Genomic DNA, 16,414 nt, shown 5'->3' with positions numbered 1-16,414 from the left:
TTCCTCTCTTTACCCTATTTTAATCCCCTATATTGTTTATTTATTACCATGCAATGCATTCCCTATTTCCCAATACACATTTCCTCTTTTTATTTTATTCTATGAAAAATCTAGATCAAATCAAGCGTAACGTCTACTGTAAACTGCTTCTTCGGTCTCTTCATTTTCCCCAAATGCCTCATCAACCATGCATTATGCACTTCACATTCACAAATTCAAATTTCAAGATTTGAGCCATAGCTCCAATTTATACCAGTTAAATATTTCAATGCAACTAATCTAGTTGGTGGAACGATTAGCTCACTAGTCTTTTTAATAAAGTGTTGAAAGTTCGACAATAAACCTTTAAATAGAACTCTTATTTATTGTAAATTAAATACTAATATAAGAGTATCAATATTTTAGGAGTGAATACCGCACTCGACCCTTGACAATTATTTCGAAAGGACAATAAGACTTTTGACAAAAAAAAAATACTAAATCTGACTCTTAATCTTTGTCTTTTGGAATTGATTAGTTCATGTGAAAAAAAATAACAATATTAACTTTTTTTTTGACACAGAGACTAATCAATCCCATAAAAATAAAGCTCAAACTGTTTAGGGTTTTTTCTCATATTTTAATTATTATTATTCTCGCATAAAGATATTTTAAGTAGACACCGATTATACATATTTTGAAAACAAGTATTAAATATTAAATATGATTCAAATTACATACAAATTTTCTTGTTCTTAAACGTTAGAAATAGTATTATCATGTGCATCATAGAAATTAGAAAATGTGAAGAAATGGGATTTTTATATATACGTGAAGAAAGTGTGTTAGGGTGCATGAGAATTGTATATTGTATTCTATTGGCTGAAACCTGAAACCGCCAAGTTGTATGGCAAAGAATTCAACTTCCCAACATTCAAGAAACGTTATTGAAGCCTTAAAACTTGGAGTTCGAGTTTCACTCGTGTGCATGTTGACTTTGACTAAACCAAGGATGAATATACACCAATGTGTTTTGGGGACAAACCTCACCAAATTCAACTTCTTCCAATGCTCCTATTTTCTGCTCTATATACTCCTGCAATAATTCAGATTGAACATTCACATTAATTCTAAGCATGGAAATTGCAAGTTCAAAAGATTGCTCCTCATCAGTGGCTTCTAGTCCTTACTCATCACCCAACATTGGTGCCTTGCTCAAGATCAAGGTCATTACATGGTGAGAATATGGACTATTCAGTGATCTTGTATTTCTCTTGTTCTGTATTTTTGTCCTGAATTGTGAACCTTTTTGTCTTAGGAGCCAAGAAACTGGTTTACCTGTCTCTGTCAGAGTTTGGGTTAAAGATAAGATGTTCAACCTACACAAGGTAAGATCAAAGAATGTTCAATAAAGTTTGTTATTCTTAGTTTAAATGTTATGTATGTTTTGAAATGGCTGCAGTTTCCTCTGGCTTCAAAGAGTGGATACTTAAAGAGAAGGCTAAAGGATACTCATGAGGTTGAGCTGCCAGAGAATTTCCCTGGAGGGCCAGAAACCTTTGAGATGATTGCATTGTTTATTTATGGAACCTCAACACTGATTGACCCTTTTAATGTGGCGGCTCTGCGCTGCGCAGCTGAGTTTCTTGAGATGACTGAGGACTATTGTACAGGAAACCTCTGTGAGAGGTTGGATCTATATCTGAATCAAGTTGTGCTGCAAAGTTGGGATGACACACTGATTTCACTCCAAAGGTGCCAGATTCTGCTTCCTTGGTCTGAAGATCTGCTTATAGTGAGTCGCTGCATCGAGGCTCTGGCCTTTATGGCATGCATGGAGATTCTTGACCCTGAAAGAAGGCGTGACACGCCGGTTGTCACGTTGGATGAATTGGCCTCACAATCCTGGAGCTGTGAGATTGTGAGCCAACAAGATGTATGGATGAAGGATCTGATTGCATTGCCTTTTGATTTCTTCAAAAGGGTCATTGGATCTTTGAGGAGACAAGGGATGAAGGAGAAGTATGTGAGTCCAATCCTTGTTTTCTATGCAAATAAATGGTTGCTATCTAACAAGTCACTTCCATTTTCTGGTGAGAAAAGTAGTGATGATAATGACATTAACAGAACTTCAATGATTCTACAAGGCATCATTGATCTTCTTCCAATGGGGGATAAAGCTAGCAAAGTGATTCCAGTTGGTTTCTATTTTGCTTTGCTTTCAAGATCTCTTGAATATGGTTTGAGGAATGGAAGTAAGGCAAAGTTGCAATCACAGATTACAGCATTGTTGCACTTTGCACAAGTTGAGGATTTTCTTGTTCCTGAAAGTGGAACAACAGCAATGTCCTCTAGTATTGAGTTGGCAACAATGGAAAACATGGTTTCAGCATATGTAGCAGCATCTAACTCACACATGAACCGTCCTCCAGATGCTAGAAATTTCGCAGTTGCAGAACTTTGGGATGCATATCTGTCTAATGTAGCTCCAGATCCTGAAATGGATCCTAAGAGATTCATGGAACTCATTGAAAGGGTGCCACCTTCTTATAGACAGAACCATTACCAACTCTATAGAGCAATCAACACCTTTCTCAAGGTATGCAAAAGTAACTTGTTGTATGCAACTTCTTTTAGCTAAGTAACTTGTTGGATTGGTTTTAACAATGATTACTCACTCACATTGTTTTTCTTCATATAGACTCATCCGGATACATCCCAAGATGATAAGGGATTGGTGTGCAAGTACCTTGATTGCCAGAGGCTATCACAAGAGGCATGCATTGAAGCAGTTCAGAATGAACTGATGCCGCTTCGCCTTATTGTGCAAGCTCTATTTGTTCAACAACTCAACACACACAGAGCCTTCAAAGAATGTTCAGATTCGTTCCGGTATGCGCAGTGTGGAGACTTATCTGGAAGCCTATCAAGCCAGAATCTTGTGGAAAGCCCTTACACAGATGGACCAGAATTGCATAGCAGCAGGCCTTTGAGCATTGTGATGAGGAATTTCAAGTTCTCAACTGCTGAATATGAGTCCACAAGCTTCAGGATTCAGAACCTTGAACAAGAACTCATGTCATTGAAGAGAAGCCTTCAGCTGCACAACATTGTAACAACAAAGAAAGCTGAAGAAACATCACAGAAGTTGAAGCCATGTGGGTTGGAAACAAGATCATTCAGCAAAAAAAGGAACCATATTGGACAAGCAACTAGTTGCATCGGTTCTTTAAACTTTGCTTCACAGAGAAGGTATGCTAGCCGGTTGCTGAAGCTATTTCGCCGCATAACTTTGTTTGGAACTCGGAAGCTCAAGAAAAAACCAGGGAATTCCTAATCAATCTACTTAGAACATAGTTACCTGCAACTCAATATATTCCATTACAGAATGTAAAATATTTTATGTAAAAAGTATACTTATGACTTTCTGGTATGCAGATGAATTTACATGGCAATTAGTGAAAAATTCATGTAACTATGGAACTAATATTATCAGGTCAATGTTCTATCTCAACATTTTCATAGATTACATATATGTTCTTCAAAATTATGCAGAGAATGTTATGATCATCAAATTGTTAATATTTTAAGTGTGAGGAATGTTGAAGTTAGTCTCACATCAAAGAAAGCAAAGAAGAGTGAGGAGTTTATAAGATGAAAAACTCATTAATTTAATACTTTAAGATTTTGAGTTGGTTGTAGTGTTTTCTTATCTTGTGTTATCTTATTTGATTCCTCTCCAAATAAGCATTTACGTTTTCTTTTATTTATTTATTTATTTATTGGACCTTAAGCATTTTCTTCTGTATTATTTGTGTCTTTTGTTATGAAAAGCAAATTTGATACTGTCCTTAAGTTGCAGCATGTATACCGTAGATTTTAGTCAATAGTTGTTAAGAGCATATTATATAACCTTTTTAATGAATTATTCCTTTTTCGGTTTTTCCAACTTGGTCCATGATTGGCATAAAAAATACCAACTCACATTCCACATGCAACTTTTTTTTTCCCACTTTATGCTTAATGCTTCTGCGACCTGCTAAAATTGGGCCTTATTATCAATCATAATCTCAAATTACGGAAACCAAAAAATATTACAAAAAATAAGTTGTGACATGTAACAAGTATCATCTATCATTCACAATGCAAGCTAAGGAAGTCAACGGCACTTTTTTTTTCCCTTATAAGCATCATCGACGTATATATTATCTCAGATTTATTCACAAGATAAACCAATCCAAAATTTATGACACTTCAACTAATTAAAGTTGAGTCTAGTAAAGTCTGTCTATACCCTTGATTATATTTAGAACATGAACATCATACCCTTATTCTCCAATTTACGTTGATAAGTAAATGGGAATGTTTTTGAAGAAGAGTAATGAACTAGAGCATAAACAATAAGCATAACCAAAAGAAGAGTATAAATTATAAAGAATTTAGATCTCTAGAGTGAAGTTGTAAAAGTGGTAAATTTAGGAGTTAATCACAGTTAATTTTATAACTTTTATAACTCTTTATTAGTTTATTTTATCAATTTATTAACTTTTTCGTTTTAAATGATCTTGATCCAAACAAAAATTATAACCATGTAAAAATATTATGCTAATTTAATTATAATTAGATGGAAGACACAAAAAAAAAATTAATTAGATGGTGATAAATTTTAAAATTTTAACCCTATAACGATAAAGAAAAAAGGGCTAGAATTTAGAATTTTTAAAATTAATATATATAATAAGAATATTTTAATCATTTTATATAATAGGAGTATTGTAGTCATTTTTTATAAAAAATAATATTATTTTAGACAAATTCAAAATTTAATTTACTATTTTTTGGTCAAATTAATTTGTCTGATCTACTTTTAACAAAAATAACATAATTTAAGTAATTATATATATTAAATTTTAATTATTAAAAAATATCTAAAAAAAAGACATTTTCTGTAATTTTATGAAAACATTCCCTAACTAATAAGATAATAAGATTAACTATCAACCATTCAATTATACACCTGGTTAAAGGTTAACATTAAAATAAAGTTATACGATTTAGATATTTTCTTTTCACTTATATCACTTAGCAACATTTCTTCTTAGAACTCTAAAAGAGCGAATATTAATATTATCATATTTATTACGAGTCTTTACAAGAAGATGAGAATGAAAAAGAAGTTTTTTTTTTCATCTATACATGTGACACAAGATAATGCCCCTCCCATCCATTGGTCAACTCAAAACTCACCATATATGTCAATGTCTGCCATTTTTTTGGGCTAGTTTCTCACACTATATCTACCTTTGTATACATATATGTATCAATCTTATCTACCTCCTCCATTAATTAATTAAGAGTAACAAACAGCACTAATGTTTCAGCATAGAGTTTTTTCCTTTAAACTTACACTATCTATTCCAATATCTATCTTTTACTATAGTTGTCCACATCTCCTCTATAACATAGGGTTAAGCTTTATGTATATGTAATTGCTCTGTGGAGACCATTTTAAAGAATGGATCCTCTCAAATGTTAAAAAAAAATAAAAAATATAAAATATAATTTCTAACTCTTCATTACTTTTTTTTTATATTTATTTTTTAGTTTCACTTATAAAATTAATGATAAGAAATCACACTTTACTTCCTCAATTGTTAAAAAAAATTGAGTCTATTTTCACCATTTAAGAGGTAGAAGATCAATCCAAATGTCATATATTGCAAGTATAATTCATCAAAAGCAGTTGTTTCTTTATATATAGTTGGCATGAATTATTTATTATATAACTTTTTAAGCTTTAAATGAGATTTTATAAGAAACGAAATGTGTATGATTTGTATCTAATAACACAAGAAATAAAATATTCATGAAAGAATATACAAGCACTTATGATCGATGTTTCCAAAACATGACCATTATACCGGCCTCAACCAACTTAACACTCATAAAATATATATGCAATATACAAATACTATGAACACTCAAAACCATAAGCTACTCACTCATCAGAAATAGACCTTTGTTGCTTGGCTTTTGCATTATTCATCCTTTATAATCCTTCATAAATATTACCTTTAGGAAAAAGAAAGGATTAAAATATATATCATTAGAGAATGATACAATAATAATGATAAATCACAAACTTTTCTCATGCTTGGGACTAATATTGTTTTATGAGTGTTGAACAATGGTTACTCTGCTAAGGAATCTGAATTATGTTCCACTTTCAATGGATGTTTTTTCATGTGTTTTGGGCTTGGTCTTATGTTATCTTTAATTAAGAGTTGTCATTGCTGACTTATAATAGACTCTTAATTTTGTAATCTCTAAAATTAGGAGGAGAGAATATTTGCGCTACACACTACATATTTGGCGCATTTTACGTTGTCTCACTAAATATTAGTAAGGCTTAAATGGTATAATTTGAGTTTTATTAAGTAAACATTGGTCAAATAGTTCAAATGTGTAAAGAAATTATACTTGTTATTATTTTTTAAATTAACAATAAAACAAGCCGATTATTAAGTAGTACTTTATTAAGTGGTGTTGTTTTGCTTTGAGAATTCAATGCTACCTTATTTGTTTAGACGTTTTCAATTTTAATATAGCAATATCATTTTTTTTATTTTATTTACAATGGTGAGTGTTTGATGTTTTTATATTAAATTATTAATCGATATAAATTATCTTAAAAAATATCGTTATACATATATTAACTATTATAATTCACTTCATTAATGAATAAATGATTTACATTAATATAAATATAAATATGCAACAGATATTTCGAAAAAAGAAAATTCATTTTCATGAATATATACATAGACCAAACATGTTCATAATTTATTTTTGAAAATATTGAAATCAAATCTTAACAATTATAATACTGAACAAGCAGATATTTTATAATATTCATTATGATATTTCAAAAAATACATATTTTTAACTTTAAAATAAGATTTTAATTTTGATACATTATGAATATAAAAAAATTATGTATTCATAGATTTGTAGAAAAAAATATATGATTGCGTAAATATTTTTATAAAAATGCTATTTACATACTTAAATCAGTTACTAAAATTAGTAATCATATATTTAGGTATAAATATATGTGTAATTTGACATATTTTTAATTTATATTTTATATTTTAATATATATTTTATATCAATAACCAATTTTAATATTAATTTTATTATTTTAATATACAATGAACATGATTAATATTTTTATAGTCATCAAAATTAAAGTTCCAAAACAAATGCCTACTATAACTTAGGAAATCACTTACATATGAGCTTAATTATTAAGCTGAGGTAAACATAATTAATTTAACAATTTTTATTTATATACTAACAATATACAATAAAGGTGTGTATAATTTTTTTTTCTACTAACAATACCCATAAATTAAATCCTAAACATATTAACTATACCATGTAATGTAGTGATACTTATGTCATCCGTTAATTAACATTGTGACAGGTAATTAATTAGTCACTATTATGTATTATCCTAAACAAAAGGTTTTTTTAATTAATTAAAAATAGAGCTTAAAAATTTTATGAAAATTAAATCCTTAAAAAAACATGCGGACGAGAAAAGGGAAAAAAAATCTTATGATTTCCGGATTTTTACTTCCTCCCTATTTTATTACACACCAAAATTTGAAATGAAAGATGTTTTATTTTGTTTTTCCATTTTGTTGAAAGTAAATAATAATAAAAAAAAGGAAATGAAAATCATTTCTACCATTTGCAGAGTCCCCTATATATTGCTCACGCCAGAGATCTCGCAGCTTCTCTCTCGGCTTTCTCCTTACAAAGTTTTATGCTTTTATCGGTTTTTTTTCATTTTTTTTCTTTTTTTTTTTGGTGGTGGTTTCTGTGTCTCTGTAGTTTCATATACCAAGAAACATTCGCAATCGGTTTTGGTAACTGGGAATTCGCATTTGGTAAAATCTAATAAACACAAATTGGAAAGAGAAGAAAGGAAGAAAGAGGGTGTTGGGGAGGCATAGAGCAAGATAATGAACCTTGTCCTCTGATTCCTAATCTCATTGTGCCTCCCCTCAGATCTTAAGATTTGGTCATCTGGGTACTATTCAATCGGTGCGTTTCCGCTGAATCTTGATTGAAGTTTTGATCTTTCTTCAATTGGGTCTCCCTTTGGATCTTTGATGATTGAGATTTTTTTTTAATTTTATTTTTTTATGGGTTTTTCCAGGAGAGTGCTTAGTTTCTGCCTTTGATTTCCACTGCCTGATGAAGGATCCGATGTTTCTTTACTGAATCCGACACAATATTTTGTATTTGCGTCGTTAAGACAGTTTCTCAGTTTTGTTATAATTAAAGGTATTCTTTGTAATGTTTTTTTTTTTGTTGCTGTCTCATACATACTTGGGACTATATTGTATTTGAACAATCTGATAAATGATAATGCTGTAAAATTTGATTGTATCCTAGCTGTATTTGCTTGCATTCTATCTGAGACTAGGATTTTTTTTATGTTGTTTTGTGTGGCTCATGTTTTTCTTATTGCAATTAGTTATCTGTAATCAATTGGATCCGCTAGGAAGACACTTATTCCGCTACCTTTCAATTTAGATGCTAGTTTATCCTAAGAAGCTTTGAAAAATCTTTCCCCTTCGTTAAGTTTCTAACTTTCTATTGATGATGGCACTAGCATTTGAAAGTTTTCAAGCTTAATGAATGGATTGTACCTCTTGGTTGTAGATAAAATGCAATCAGATAATGGCAAGTTATTCATTGGGGGGATATCATGGGACACGAATGAAGAGCGACTCAGAGAGTATTTCGGTACTTATGGGGAGGTTGTGGAAGCAGTGATAATGAAGGATCGCACCACCGGTCGAGCCCGTGGATTTGGTTTTGTTGTTTTTTCTGACCCAGCTGTGGCAGACTTAGTCATAAAAGAGAAGCACAATATAGATGGAAGGATGGTAATTTTCTTTTGTCTCATTTTAATTCTAAGACTTAGTTTTGACATTTAGTTTGTGTTTTTGAATTACATGGCATCGAAATCCTCAGTTCTGAAACAACAGGTTCTGATAATGAATTGTACTTCAGTTTGCAAATCTAGTACGGGTTGGATGGATTGATAGGTCTTTATCATTGTTTTCCTTGATTGTTAGTCAATAATGTTTCATGTTTCACTAGGTGGAGGCAAAGAAGGCTGTTCCCAGGGATGATCAGAATATACTGAGTAGAAACAGTGGCAGCGTCCATGGTTCTCCCGGTCCAGGTCGCACAAGAAAGATATTTGTTGGAGGTTTAGCATCTACGGTGACAGAGAGCGATTTCAAGAAGTACTTTGATCAGTTTGGGACTATAACGGATGTTGTAGTAATGTATGATCACAACACTCAAAGGCCAAGAGGCTTTGGATTTATCACTTATGATTCTGAGGAGGCTGTTGACAAGGTTTTGTTTAAGAATTTCCATGAATTGAATGGTAAAATGGTTGAAGTGAAGCGAGCAGTACCTAAGGAGTTATCGCCAGGACCGAATCGCAGCCCACTTCCTGGATTCAACTATGGTCTGAGTAGGGTCAATAACTTCTTAAATGGATTCACTCAGGGATATACTCCAAGTGCTGTTGGAGGCTATGGACTTCAGGTGGACGGTAGATTCAGTCCAGTTGCGAGTGCTCGAACTGGATTTGCTCCATTTGGATCTGGTTATGGAATGAGCATGAATTTTGAACCTAGTTTGGGTGCTGGATTTGGGAGGAGTGCAAATTTCAATAGTAATCTTAGCTATGGTCGGGGTTTAAATCCTCCTTACATTGGCAGCTCCAATAGGCTTGGAAGCCCTATGGGGTATGACAGTGGTAATGGAGGAAGCAATTCTTTTTTCAGCTCCGCTACACGGAATTTGTGGGGGAATGGTGGCCTTAGTTATGGAACTGGTTCTGCAAATTCCAGTGCATACGTTGGATCCGGGAGTGGAAGCGTTGGAGGAAACGCCTTTGGCAATGCTGGTGTCAACTGGGGTACTTCAGCGGTTTCTGCGCAAGGCGGTGGTAACAATGTGCTACAGAATAGTGGCAACCTTGGTTATGGAGGTGGTGACAACACTTATAATTTGGGGACTGGTGGGTATGGAAGAAGCAGTGGTTCTGCTATTGCCCCAACATCTTCATACACTGCTTCAAATGGCGCCGTTGATGGTGCTTTTGCTGATTTTTACAATAATAATAATTCGGTTTATGGGGACGCCACATGGCGTTCTTCAAATTCCGAGCGAGATGGATCTGGTCCCTTCAGTTATGGACTTGGTGGTTCGGCTACAGATGTTTCAGGAAAAAGTTCTCCGGGTTATGTTGGTGGTTATACTATTAATAAGAGGCAGCCAAATAGGGGTAAGAACTAAGTACCAATTCATATTTATCTCAAGGTTTCAATTTCAGTTAGTCTATTCTGCTCCCTGCTTAATAAAATAGTGTGACTTAAGTGTGAGAGCTGGATAAGTATAATTACAAACCTTAAGAATGAGTTCAAATGAAGTTTGATTGTCACAATTTTTGTTGGGACTTTTATGCAATGGATAGATGAATGTTTGTTACCAATGTCGTATCCGTCAGTTTGCTGTTAATGTGGAATACTTGTCACTGGTTCTAGTCATGTGCTCAGCTCTTTATTTTTTTTTTATTTTTAATTGTTTGCTAAGAAGATTTCATTGGATAAGGTCTTAAGTAAATATTTGAGTCCTTGGGTGAAGTTATCCAGGCATATTTTGAAAAGTTTTATTATCTCATCATTGTACAATTTCTTGCCAAAGTTTTATATACTTTTGCTCAAAATTCTTTAACCCCACTTACAAGCCTTTAATAAGAATAACCAAATAGTTTTCATTTATTTTTAAGATTAATTATAAAGATGTCAGATTGTTTTCATTGCATTCCCCGTTTCATGATTTTAGAAGAGTGATACAACTTACAAGATTTTCTTATTTCATTGTTTCCTTTAGAAAAATCTAAAACCATTCAGCTAAATGAAAACAAGTTGGCATTCTTTAGTAAGAGTGCATATAAGAGAGATATCATTCAATTAAGGTCCTAGAATTCCAAGTACATTACAGTGAATGGTTTTCCTCACATTTATGTGACCTTTCTATCTGATCTCGTATGAAATAATCTAGATGTGGCTGCGAAAGCTGAGGAAGTCACATATGTACTTAAAACTTAAAAGTAACTTGCATACTTCAATCATGAATATAAACTTAACTTCATGTTTTGATTTAAGGGTACTCTCAATGATTATTCAATTATTTGTTGGTGATATGAAATGAGTTGCCTTGCATGCCAAGCTGACAAACTTAAAACTTTGTTTCAGGAATTGCTACATAGGAAGATCTTTATGATGACACGAACTTGTAGGCGAGGATAATCCGGTGAAGCAGGTGAATTGTGAATTTTGCGCACCGCTGCTGTTGTTACTGTATTTCGGTTTAAGACATAAGATGTTTGGTTTATCTAGAGCTAACTGGAGTGCCTGTTTTGAGGATTCAGTCAGATATAGAGATAGAAGTTACATGGGGGAATGTTGAGGTTTGAGTTTTTTGGTCACTGTTTTAGGTTTTGGGGTTTGAAATTTGAGTGAGATGTAAAATCTGATTGCGGGATATAGCGGAAGTGTATCAAATGCATCACATGTGAGGCAGCAATATAAACAAAAAAAAAGGATGGACAGCATTTCCTTTTTCTTTTTTTCCCCTTCTTCTCTTTGTGGGTAGATTTTTTGGCTGTAATGTCTTTGCAAAGCTGTGGGGTTCTGCTCAGGAATTGTTTGTTTCTTCTTTTTTCTTCTTCTTCTTCTTCTTCTTCTTGATCATCATGATCCATCATTTTGGTTTGTTCTTTAGCAGAATGTATTTGAGGTTTTTGTTGATTACTAGTGTGAAACATTGAAGGGATACCCATCTAGGGTCCCCATGAATAAGTTACAAATATATTTTGATTCTTTTCGGTAGGGGAATACTATGCTCCACAAATTCAAACTTGTGTTGATAAATGGAATTCTTTCCCCAACTTGCTCTTATTTTATTTCCTTTCAAAATATATGTCCTTTTTAGTATTCATATGTAACTTTATAGTATTTAATTTTAGAGTGTATTATTATTATTATTAAGATTGTTAGGACCTTTGGACCTATGTATTATAAATTAATTTCTCAAAAAGAAAAATACAAATGATTTTTTCATTTAGCAAACATTTGATCTAGCAGTTAGATGATGTTTGACATGACAAAGGCTCATAATAGAGTGCTGCCAAAGCGTTGTTGTCTCCAAAGTTAGACAGCAACCGTTGGCTGGTCTTGTTGGTACGTAGGTTCTGATGTTCTGTCAATAGTTTGGTGGAGTTAGTAAACCAATTACAAGTATGCTTCAGACAGCTAAGTTGAATATCCTTATCTGTTTAATACATAAATCTTATACTGAGTTTTCTTTTAAAATTAAGATATGGGGATTATTGATTTTGATATTGTTTGGTAGGACTTATATATAATGCAATAATGCATCTCAATTTTTTCAACAATGTTTCCAAAGATTTTTTTTTAGAAGTAATCTCAGTTCACATTACTACTTTAGTTTTAATAATGGAACTGAAGTCAACAGTCAACTGTTCCAAGTGGGCAGAGCTGAAGAGAGTAGGAGTGGCAATGGGTAGGGGAGGGTAGGGTTTGGATCCAACCCTAATCCTATCCACGGGTTGAGAATATTTCAACCTGAATCCTACCCGCTCTTAACCCGCGGGTACCCGATCCTATTCGCGGATTATATAAAAGATGAGAAATTCTCCGTATACAAGCATTTTTTTATACAAGTCTTTACAAGTTATTATATTAACACGCTTGAACGTTACTGCACGTTCTTCTTCCTCTTCTTCTTCTTTTCTTTCGTTTCTTACTTTTTCTTTCTCCTTCTTCAACCGTTATTGCACAATTTCACTGCACCGTCTTCTTCTTCTTGCTGCACATTCTTCTTCCTCTTCCTCCTCTTCTTCTTCTTTTCTTTCGTTTTTTGCCTTCTCTTTCTCCTTCTTCATTTACGTGCTTTTCTCTTTGTTTTCTTTTTTCGTTATTCTTGATTTCCATTATTTTTTGATATCAAGCTCTGAAATCATTTTTGAAAAAGAAGAAGCAGTAGAATATGAGGAGGAGAAAGAGAAAGAGTTCTGAATTATGCATAAAGTGTCCTTTGGGTGTATTTCTGTAATCGTTTGGGTGTATTTCTATAATCGTTTGGGTGTATTTCTGAAGTTTCATTATTTTCAAAACGATTTCAAAACTTGATTTCAGAAACCATGAAAATCGAAAAAAAAATAAGCAAGAATACCAGTAATAAACGAGTAAAACAACTAATGAAAAGGCAAAGAGAATAACGAAGAAATATCCTTTGGGTGTATTTCTGTAATCGTTTGGTTTATTTCTGTAACCGTTTGGGTGTATTTCTGTAATCCTTTGGATGTATTTCTGTAATCGTTTGGGTGTATTTCTGAAGTTCCATTATCTTCAAAACGATTTCAAAGCTTGATTTCAGAAACCATGAAAATCGAAATAACGAAGAAATACATGGAGGAATAAGAGGAAGAGGAAGAGGAAGATGAGTTGTTCATAATCCACGGTGAGTGAAGAAAAAGAGGAAGAGGAAGAGGAGTCGTTCATAATTCACAGTGAGTGTAGCGCTTTGGAAACTAAATAACGCATTAAACGACTCTAATGTGTAGCAACTTGTAAAATTTGTAAGTCAAAAAGACTTATATGTGTAGCAAGCTTCATAAAAGATACATTATTATTATATAACTTGATGATAATTAAAAATAAAACTGATTTTTATGTAAAAAAAATATTAAATTATCAATTAATAATTTTTTTTAGTGGCTAAAGATCTTTTGCATTTAGTGAGAGGTCTTTAATTCAACATTCACTTAATACATATTTTTATATAAGTATATAACATATACATATATAGAATGCGGGTTGGTCGGGTAAGGTTGAGGCTCAACCCGCACCTTATGCTACCCGCACCTTACCCTATCTGCTGCGAATCGGGTTGGCAACCTTACCCGACCGGGTGAGATCAGATTGGATACCCGCGGATAGGATAAATATTGTCACCCCTAGAAGGGAGTACAAACTACAAAGAGTTTGAAAAAGAAGACAATAAAGGCAAAACTACCAGGACCCAAAAATGGGGTAATTGCATTTAACACCCTTAAATGTTTTTGTTTTATTTGTTGATGCCACGTAAATTTTAAAAATTGCAAACGCATCCTCGTTCAAGACTTGATGCTTCATTGTATGCATCATTCTTCTATGAATTGAACAATTAGAAGACAGCCCATGTTCTAACACAGTAGCATTTTTCATGTAAAACCCATTGCTGTAGATATTATATGCTTCCAAAATCAAAATCAAAATCAAGGTTGTGTTATTTGCACTTAATGATGGATGGCACTGCTCCCTTTGTCTGAAACCCCAATGAGTCCTTCCCTTCTTAGCTTCTCTTCCTTGGATTTTCTACAAAACACAACCCAAGAATTCACCTCCAAGGCTATGCAAATTCCAATGAGAGTAGAGAGACCCAAGCAATAACACAACTTAGCATAAGACCTACTTGCCCCCATCACTTGAAAACCTTGAAACACATTCACAAACCCAAGAACCACACAAGAGTACCCTACAAAATGGTGATAGGACTTCCAATACTTCCTGAACTTGTTCCTTGCATTTGGCCTGAAAAACAATGCAAGTGTCTGCAATGCCCCTAAGCAGAACACAGCGATTCCAAGCTTCCTATGAAGCCCATATTCCACTCCTGGAGAAAGCTGCCCAAGGCGTATTCCAAGTGCAAAACCAGCAGTTCCAAGTGTGAAGGCAAAGAGTTGAATCCCTGCATGTGCATAGAACCATGTAGTTCCTAATGCTTGAATGTGCCTAAGGTAACGAGCACTTATGGCCCCCATTGGCAAAAGAAGACCCCATGAGATTGCATTCAAGGTTCCATGGATGACCCTTAATCCTGTCAGATCACGGTGCTGAGATGCTGAAGATCCTGATAGAACATCAAAGGTTGTAATGGAAGACAAGTCACTAGAAGTTGTTGGGTGAATGGTGGGTGAGTAGCCCTGGACATAGAGTCCACGGTTCCAAACAAGGTGGATTTTCGTTTTGTTCGGTTTGAGTTTGATTGAGGCATAGATTTGGATGGCTGCGCCGTTGTGGACAGTGGCTAATTTTCCGCCATACATTGTGGCAGTGGAGGAGAGGAGGTGGAGGTCAAGGGGCCGAGATAGGAGTGGCGATTTTTGGAGCTTAACGGTTGGATCAAGAATGTAAGGTAGAAGGACTATTTGGCCTGAGTTTGGGTCGGGGAATGCTATTAAGGCACGTGTCCCTGTCATCTCAGGTGAAGTTGGGTTGATTCCGCAACCAACCCAACCGGAAGGGGAGATGAAGGTTCCGAAGAAGGCTAGTTCCAAGGTGGAGTTGTAAGGGTGGAAAGTCCATGCTATGGAGGCTTGTTGTGTTGGGAGGTTCATGCATTTTTGGAAGGTTTTTGTGTTGGTTTGTGTGGTGCAGTGTGATGAGAATGCTGTGTGTGGAAGGAGGAGTAAAAAGAGGTAAAGAAGCAGCATTGTGATTGTTGTGGAAAGGTTGAGAGTAAGAGATATGAGAAGAGGAAGGATTCAATGGTAAGGTACAGGTTTTGTTGTTGACACTTTGTGTTATGTAATGATGGAATAAGGCATTATGGATGTTGAACATGTAAGTTAAAGAATGAATATGAATATAGTGAGTGCTTAACTTTGAAGGGAAGACAATGGTATGCGTTTGGTGTGTATTAGAAACATTGTGAATAATATTATTGGTTCAATACATTAAGATATTGGTGTGCCTAGTGTTGGGTGTGGCTACTCCCTTTTTATGGTATATGGTGGATTTATTATTCATGAGATACGGAAGATTGCGCTTGGCTTTGAAGCTATGTCATAATAATTTCAATTCAGATTTTAGAATTTGAGCATCAATTTTAAATTTAAATGAATGATTTGTATATATACTCACTTTATGTTGGCACACTGAATATTTTGAGAGAGAATAATAATTATTTGGTGCTGGATTAGTGATTCGTCATCCATCAAGAAACAACATTATTAGTACTTATTATTAGTAATAATAACATGCAAAACCACTTTCACCCATTTTCACCTAATTCTTTTATATATTTTCGTAGTGGTCTTACCTAATTCTAAGTACTAATGTGAAACTCGACTAAAGATAAACGGCACAACCCTTGTTTAACAAAAACGAACAACTTTTAACAAAGGAAAAAAAAAAAAACACTAATCTACCTGTACTTTGCATATTTACAAAAAGAAACAAGCAAAACCACAAAATAAAAAAAAAAA

The 16,414-nt window shown here is 33.7% G+C and overlaps 3 protein-coding genes across 4 annotated transcripts; 2 read left to right on the top strand and 1 right to left on the bottom strand.

Annotated features, from left to right (window-relative positions):
- The first annotated feature begins 1,022 nt into the window (after positions 1 to 1,022).
- LOC107496104 (BTB/POZ domain-containing protein At5g48130) lies at positions 1,023 to 3,427 on the top strand. The gene is made up of 4 exons (XM_016117303.3): positions 1,023 to 1,216; positions 1,298 to 1,367; positions 1,442 to 2,578; positions 2,681 to 3,427. Exons 1-4 carry the CDS (start codon positions 1,116 to 1,118, stop codon positions 3,314 to 3,316), a joined length of 1,944 nt encoding a protein of 647 aa, XP_015972789.1. The 5' UTR covers positions 1,023 to 1,115; the 3' UTR covers positions 3,317 to 3,427.
- A 4,365-nt stretch (positions 3,428 to 7,792) lies between these two features.
- Positions 7,793 to 12,031, top strand: LOC107496197 (heterogeneous nuclear ribonucleoprotein 1). 2 transcript variants are annotated; one of them, XM_016117403.3, is made up of 5 exons: positions 7,794 to 8,091; positions 8,207 to 8,334; positions 8,716 to 8,942; positions 9,160 to 10,363; positions 11,337 to 12,031. In XM_016117403.3, exons 3-5 carry the CDS (start codon positions 8,721 to 8,723, stop codon positions 11,348 to 11,350), a joined length of 1,440 nt encoding a protein of 479 aa, XP_015972889.1. In that variant the 5' UTR covers positions 7,794 to 8,091; positions 8,207 to 8,334; positions 8,716 to 8,720; the 3' UTR covers positions 11,351 to 12,031. The 2 variants fall into 2 exon arrangements, with proteins under 2 accessions (XP_015972890.1, XP_015972889.1); XM_016117404.3 differs by lacking the exon at positions 8,207 to 8,334 and having other exon boundaries at positions 7,793 to 8,091.
- Positions 12,032 to 14,203: 2,172 nt separating this feature from the next.
- Positions 14,204 to 15,750, bottom strand: LOC107496242 (cytochrome b561 and DOMON domain-containing protein At2g04850). The gene has a single exon (XM_016117461.3). It carries the CDS (start codon positions 15,638 to 15,640, stop codon positions 14,444 to 14,446), a length of 1,197 nt encoding a protein of 398 aa, XP_015972947.1. The 5' UTR covers positions 15,641 to 15,750; the 3' UTR covers positions 14,204 to 14,443.
- Between the last annotated feature and the right edge of the window lie 664 nt (positions 15,751 to 16,414).

Source organism: Arachis duranensis, chromosome 7, assembly GCF_000817695.3.
Source record: "Arachis duranensis cultivar V14167 chromosome 7, aradu.V14167.gnm2.J7QH, whole genome shotgun sequence".
In the NCBI taxonomy this organism is placed as follows: Eukaryota; Viridiplantae; Streptophyta; class Magnoliopsida; order Fabales; family Fabaceae; genus Arachis; species Arachis duranensis.
This window is presented reverse-complemented; position numbering and strand designations above follow the sequence as displayed.

Bases quoted from the DNA above. Each gene is read 5' to 3' on its own strand.
- LOC107496104 (XM_016117303.3), top strand. From the start codon at position 1,116: ATGGAAATTGCAAGTTCAAAAGATTGCTCCTCATCAGTGGCTTCTAGT. The intron at 1,217-1,297 runs GTGAGAATATGG...TTTTTGTCTTAG, and splicing joins AAGATCAAGGTCATTACATG to GAGCCAAGAAACTGGTTTAC. The intron at 2,579-2,680 runs GTATGCAAAAGT...TTCTTCATATAG, and splicing joins CAATCAACACCTTTCTCAAG to ACTCATCCGGATACATCCCA.
- LOC107496197 (XM_016117404.3), top strand. From the start codon at position 8,721: ATGCAATCAGATAATGGCAAGTTATTCATTGGGGGGATATCATGGGAC. The intron at 8,943-9,159 runs GTAATTTTCTTT...ATGTTTCACTAG, and splicing joins ACAATATAGATGGAAGGATG to GTGGAGGCAAAGAAGGCTGT.
- LOC107496242 (XM_016117461.3), bottom strand. From the start codon at position 15,640: ATGCTGCTTCTTTACCTCTTTTTACTCCTCCTTCCACACACAGCATTC.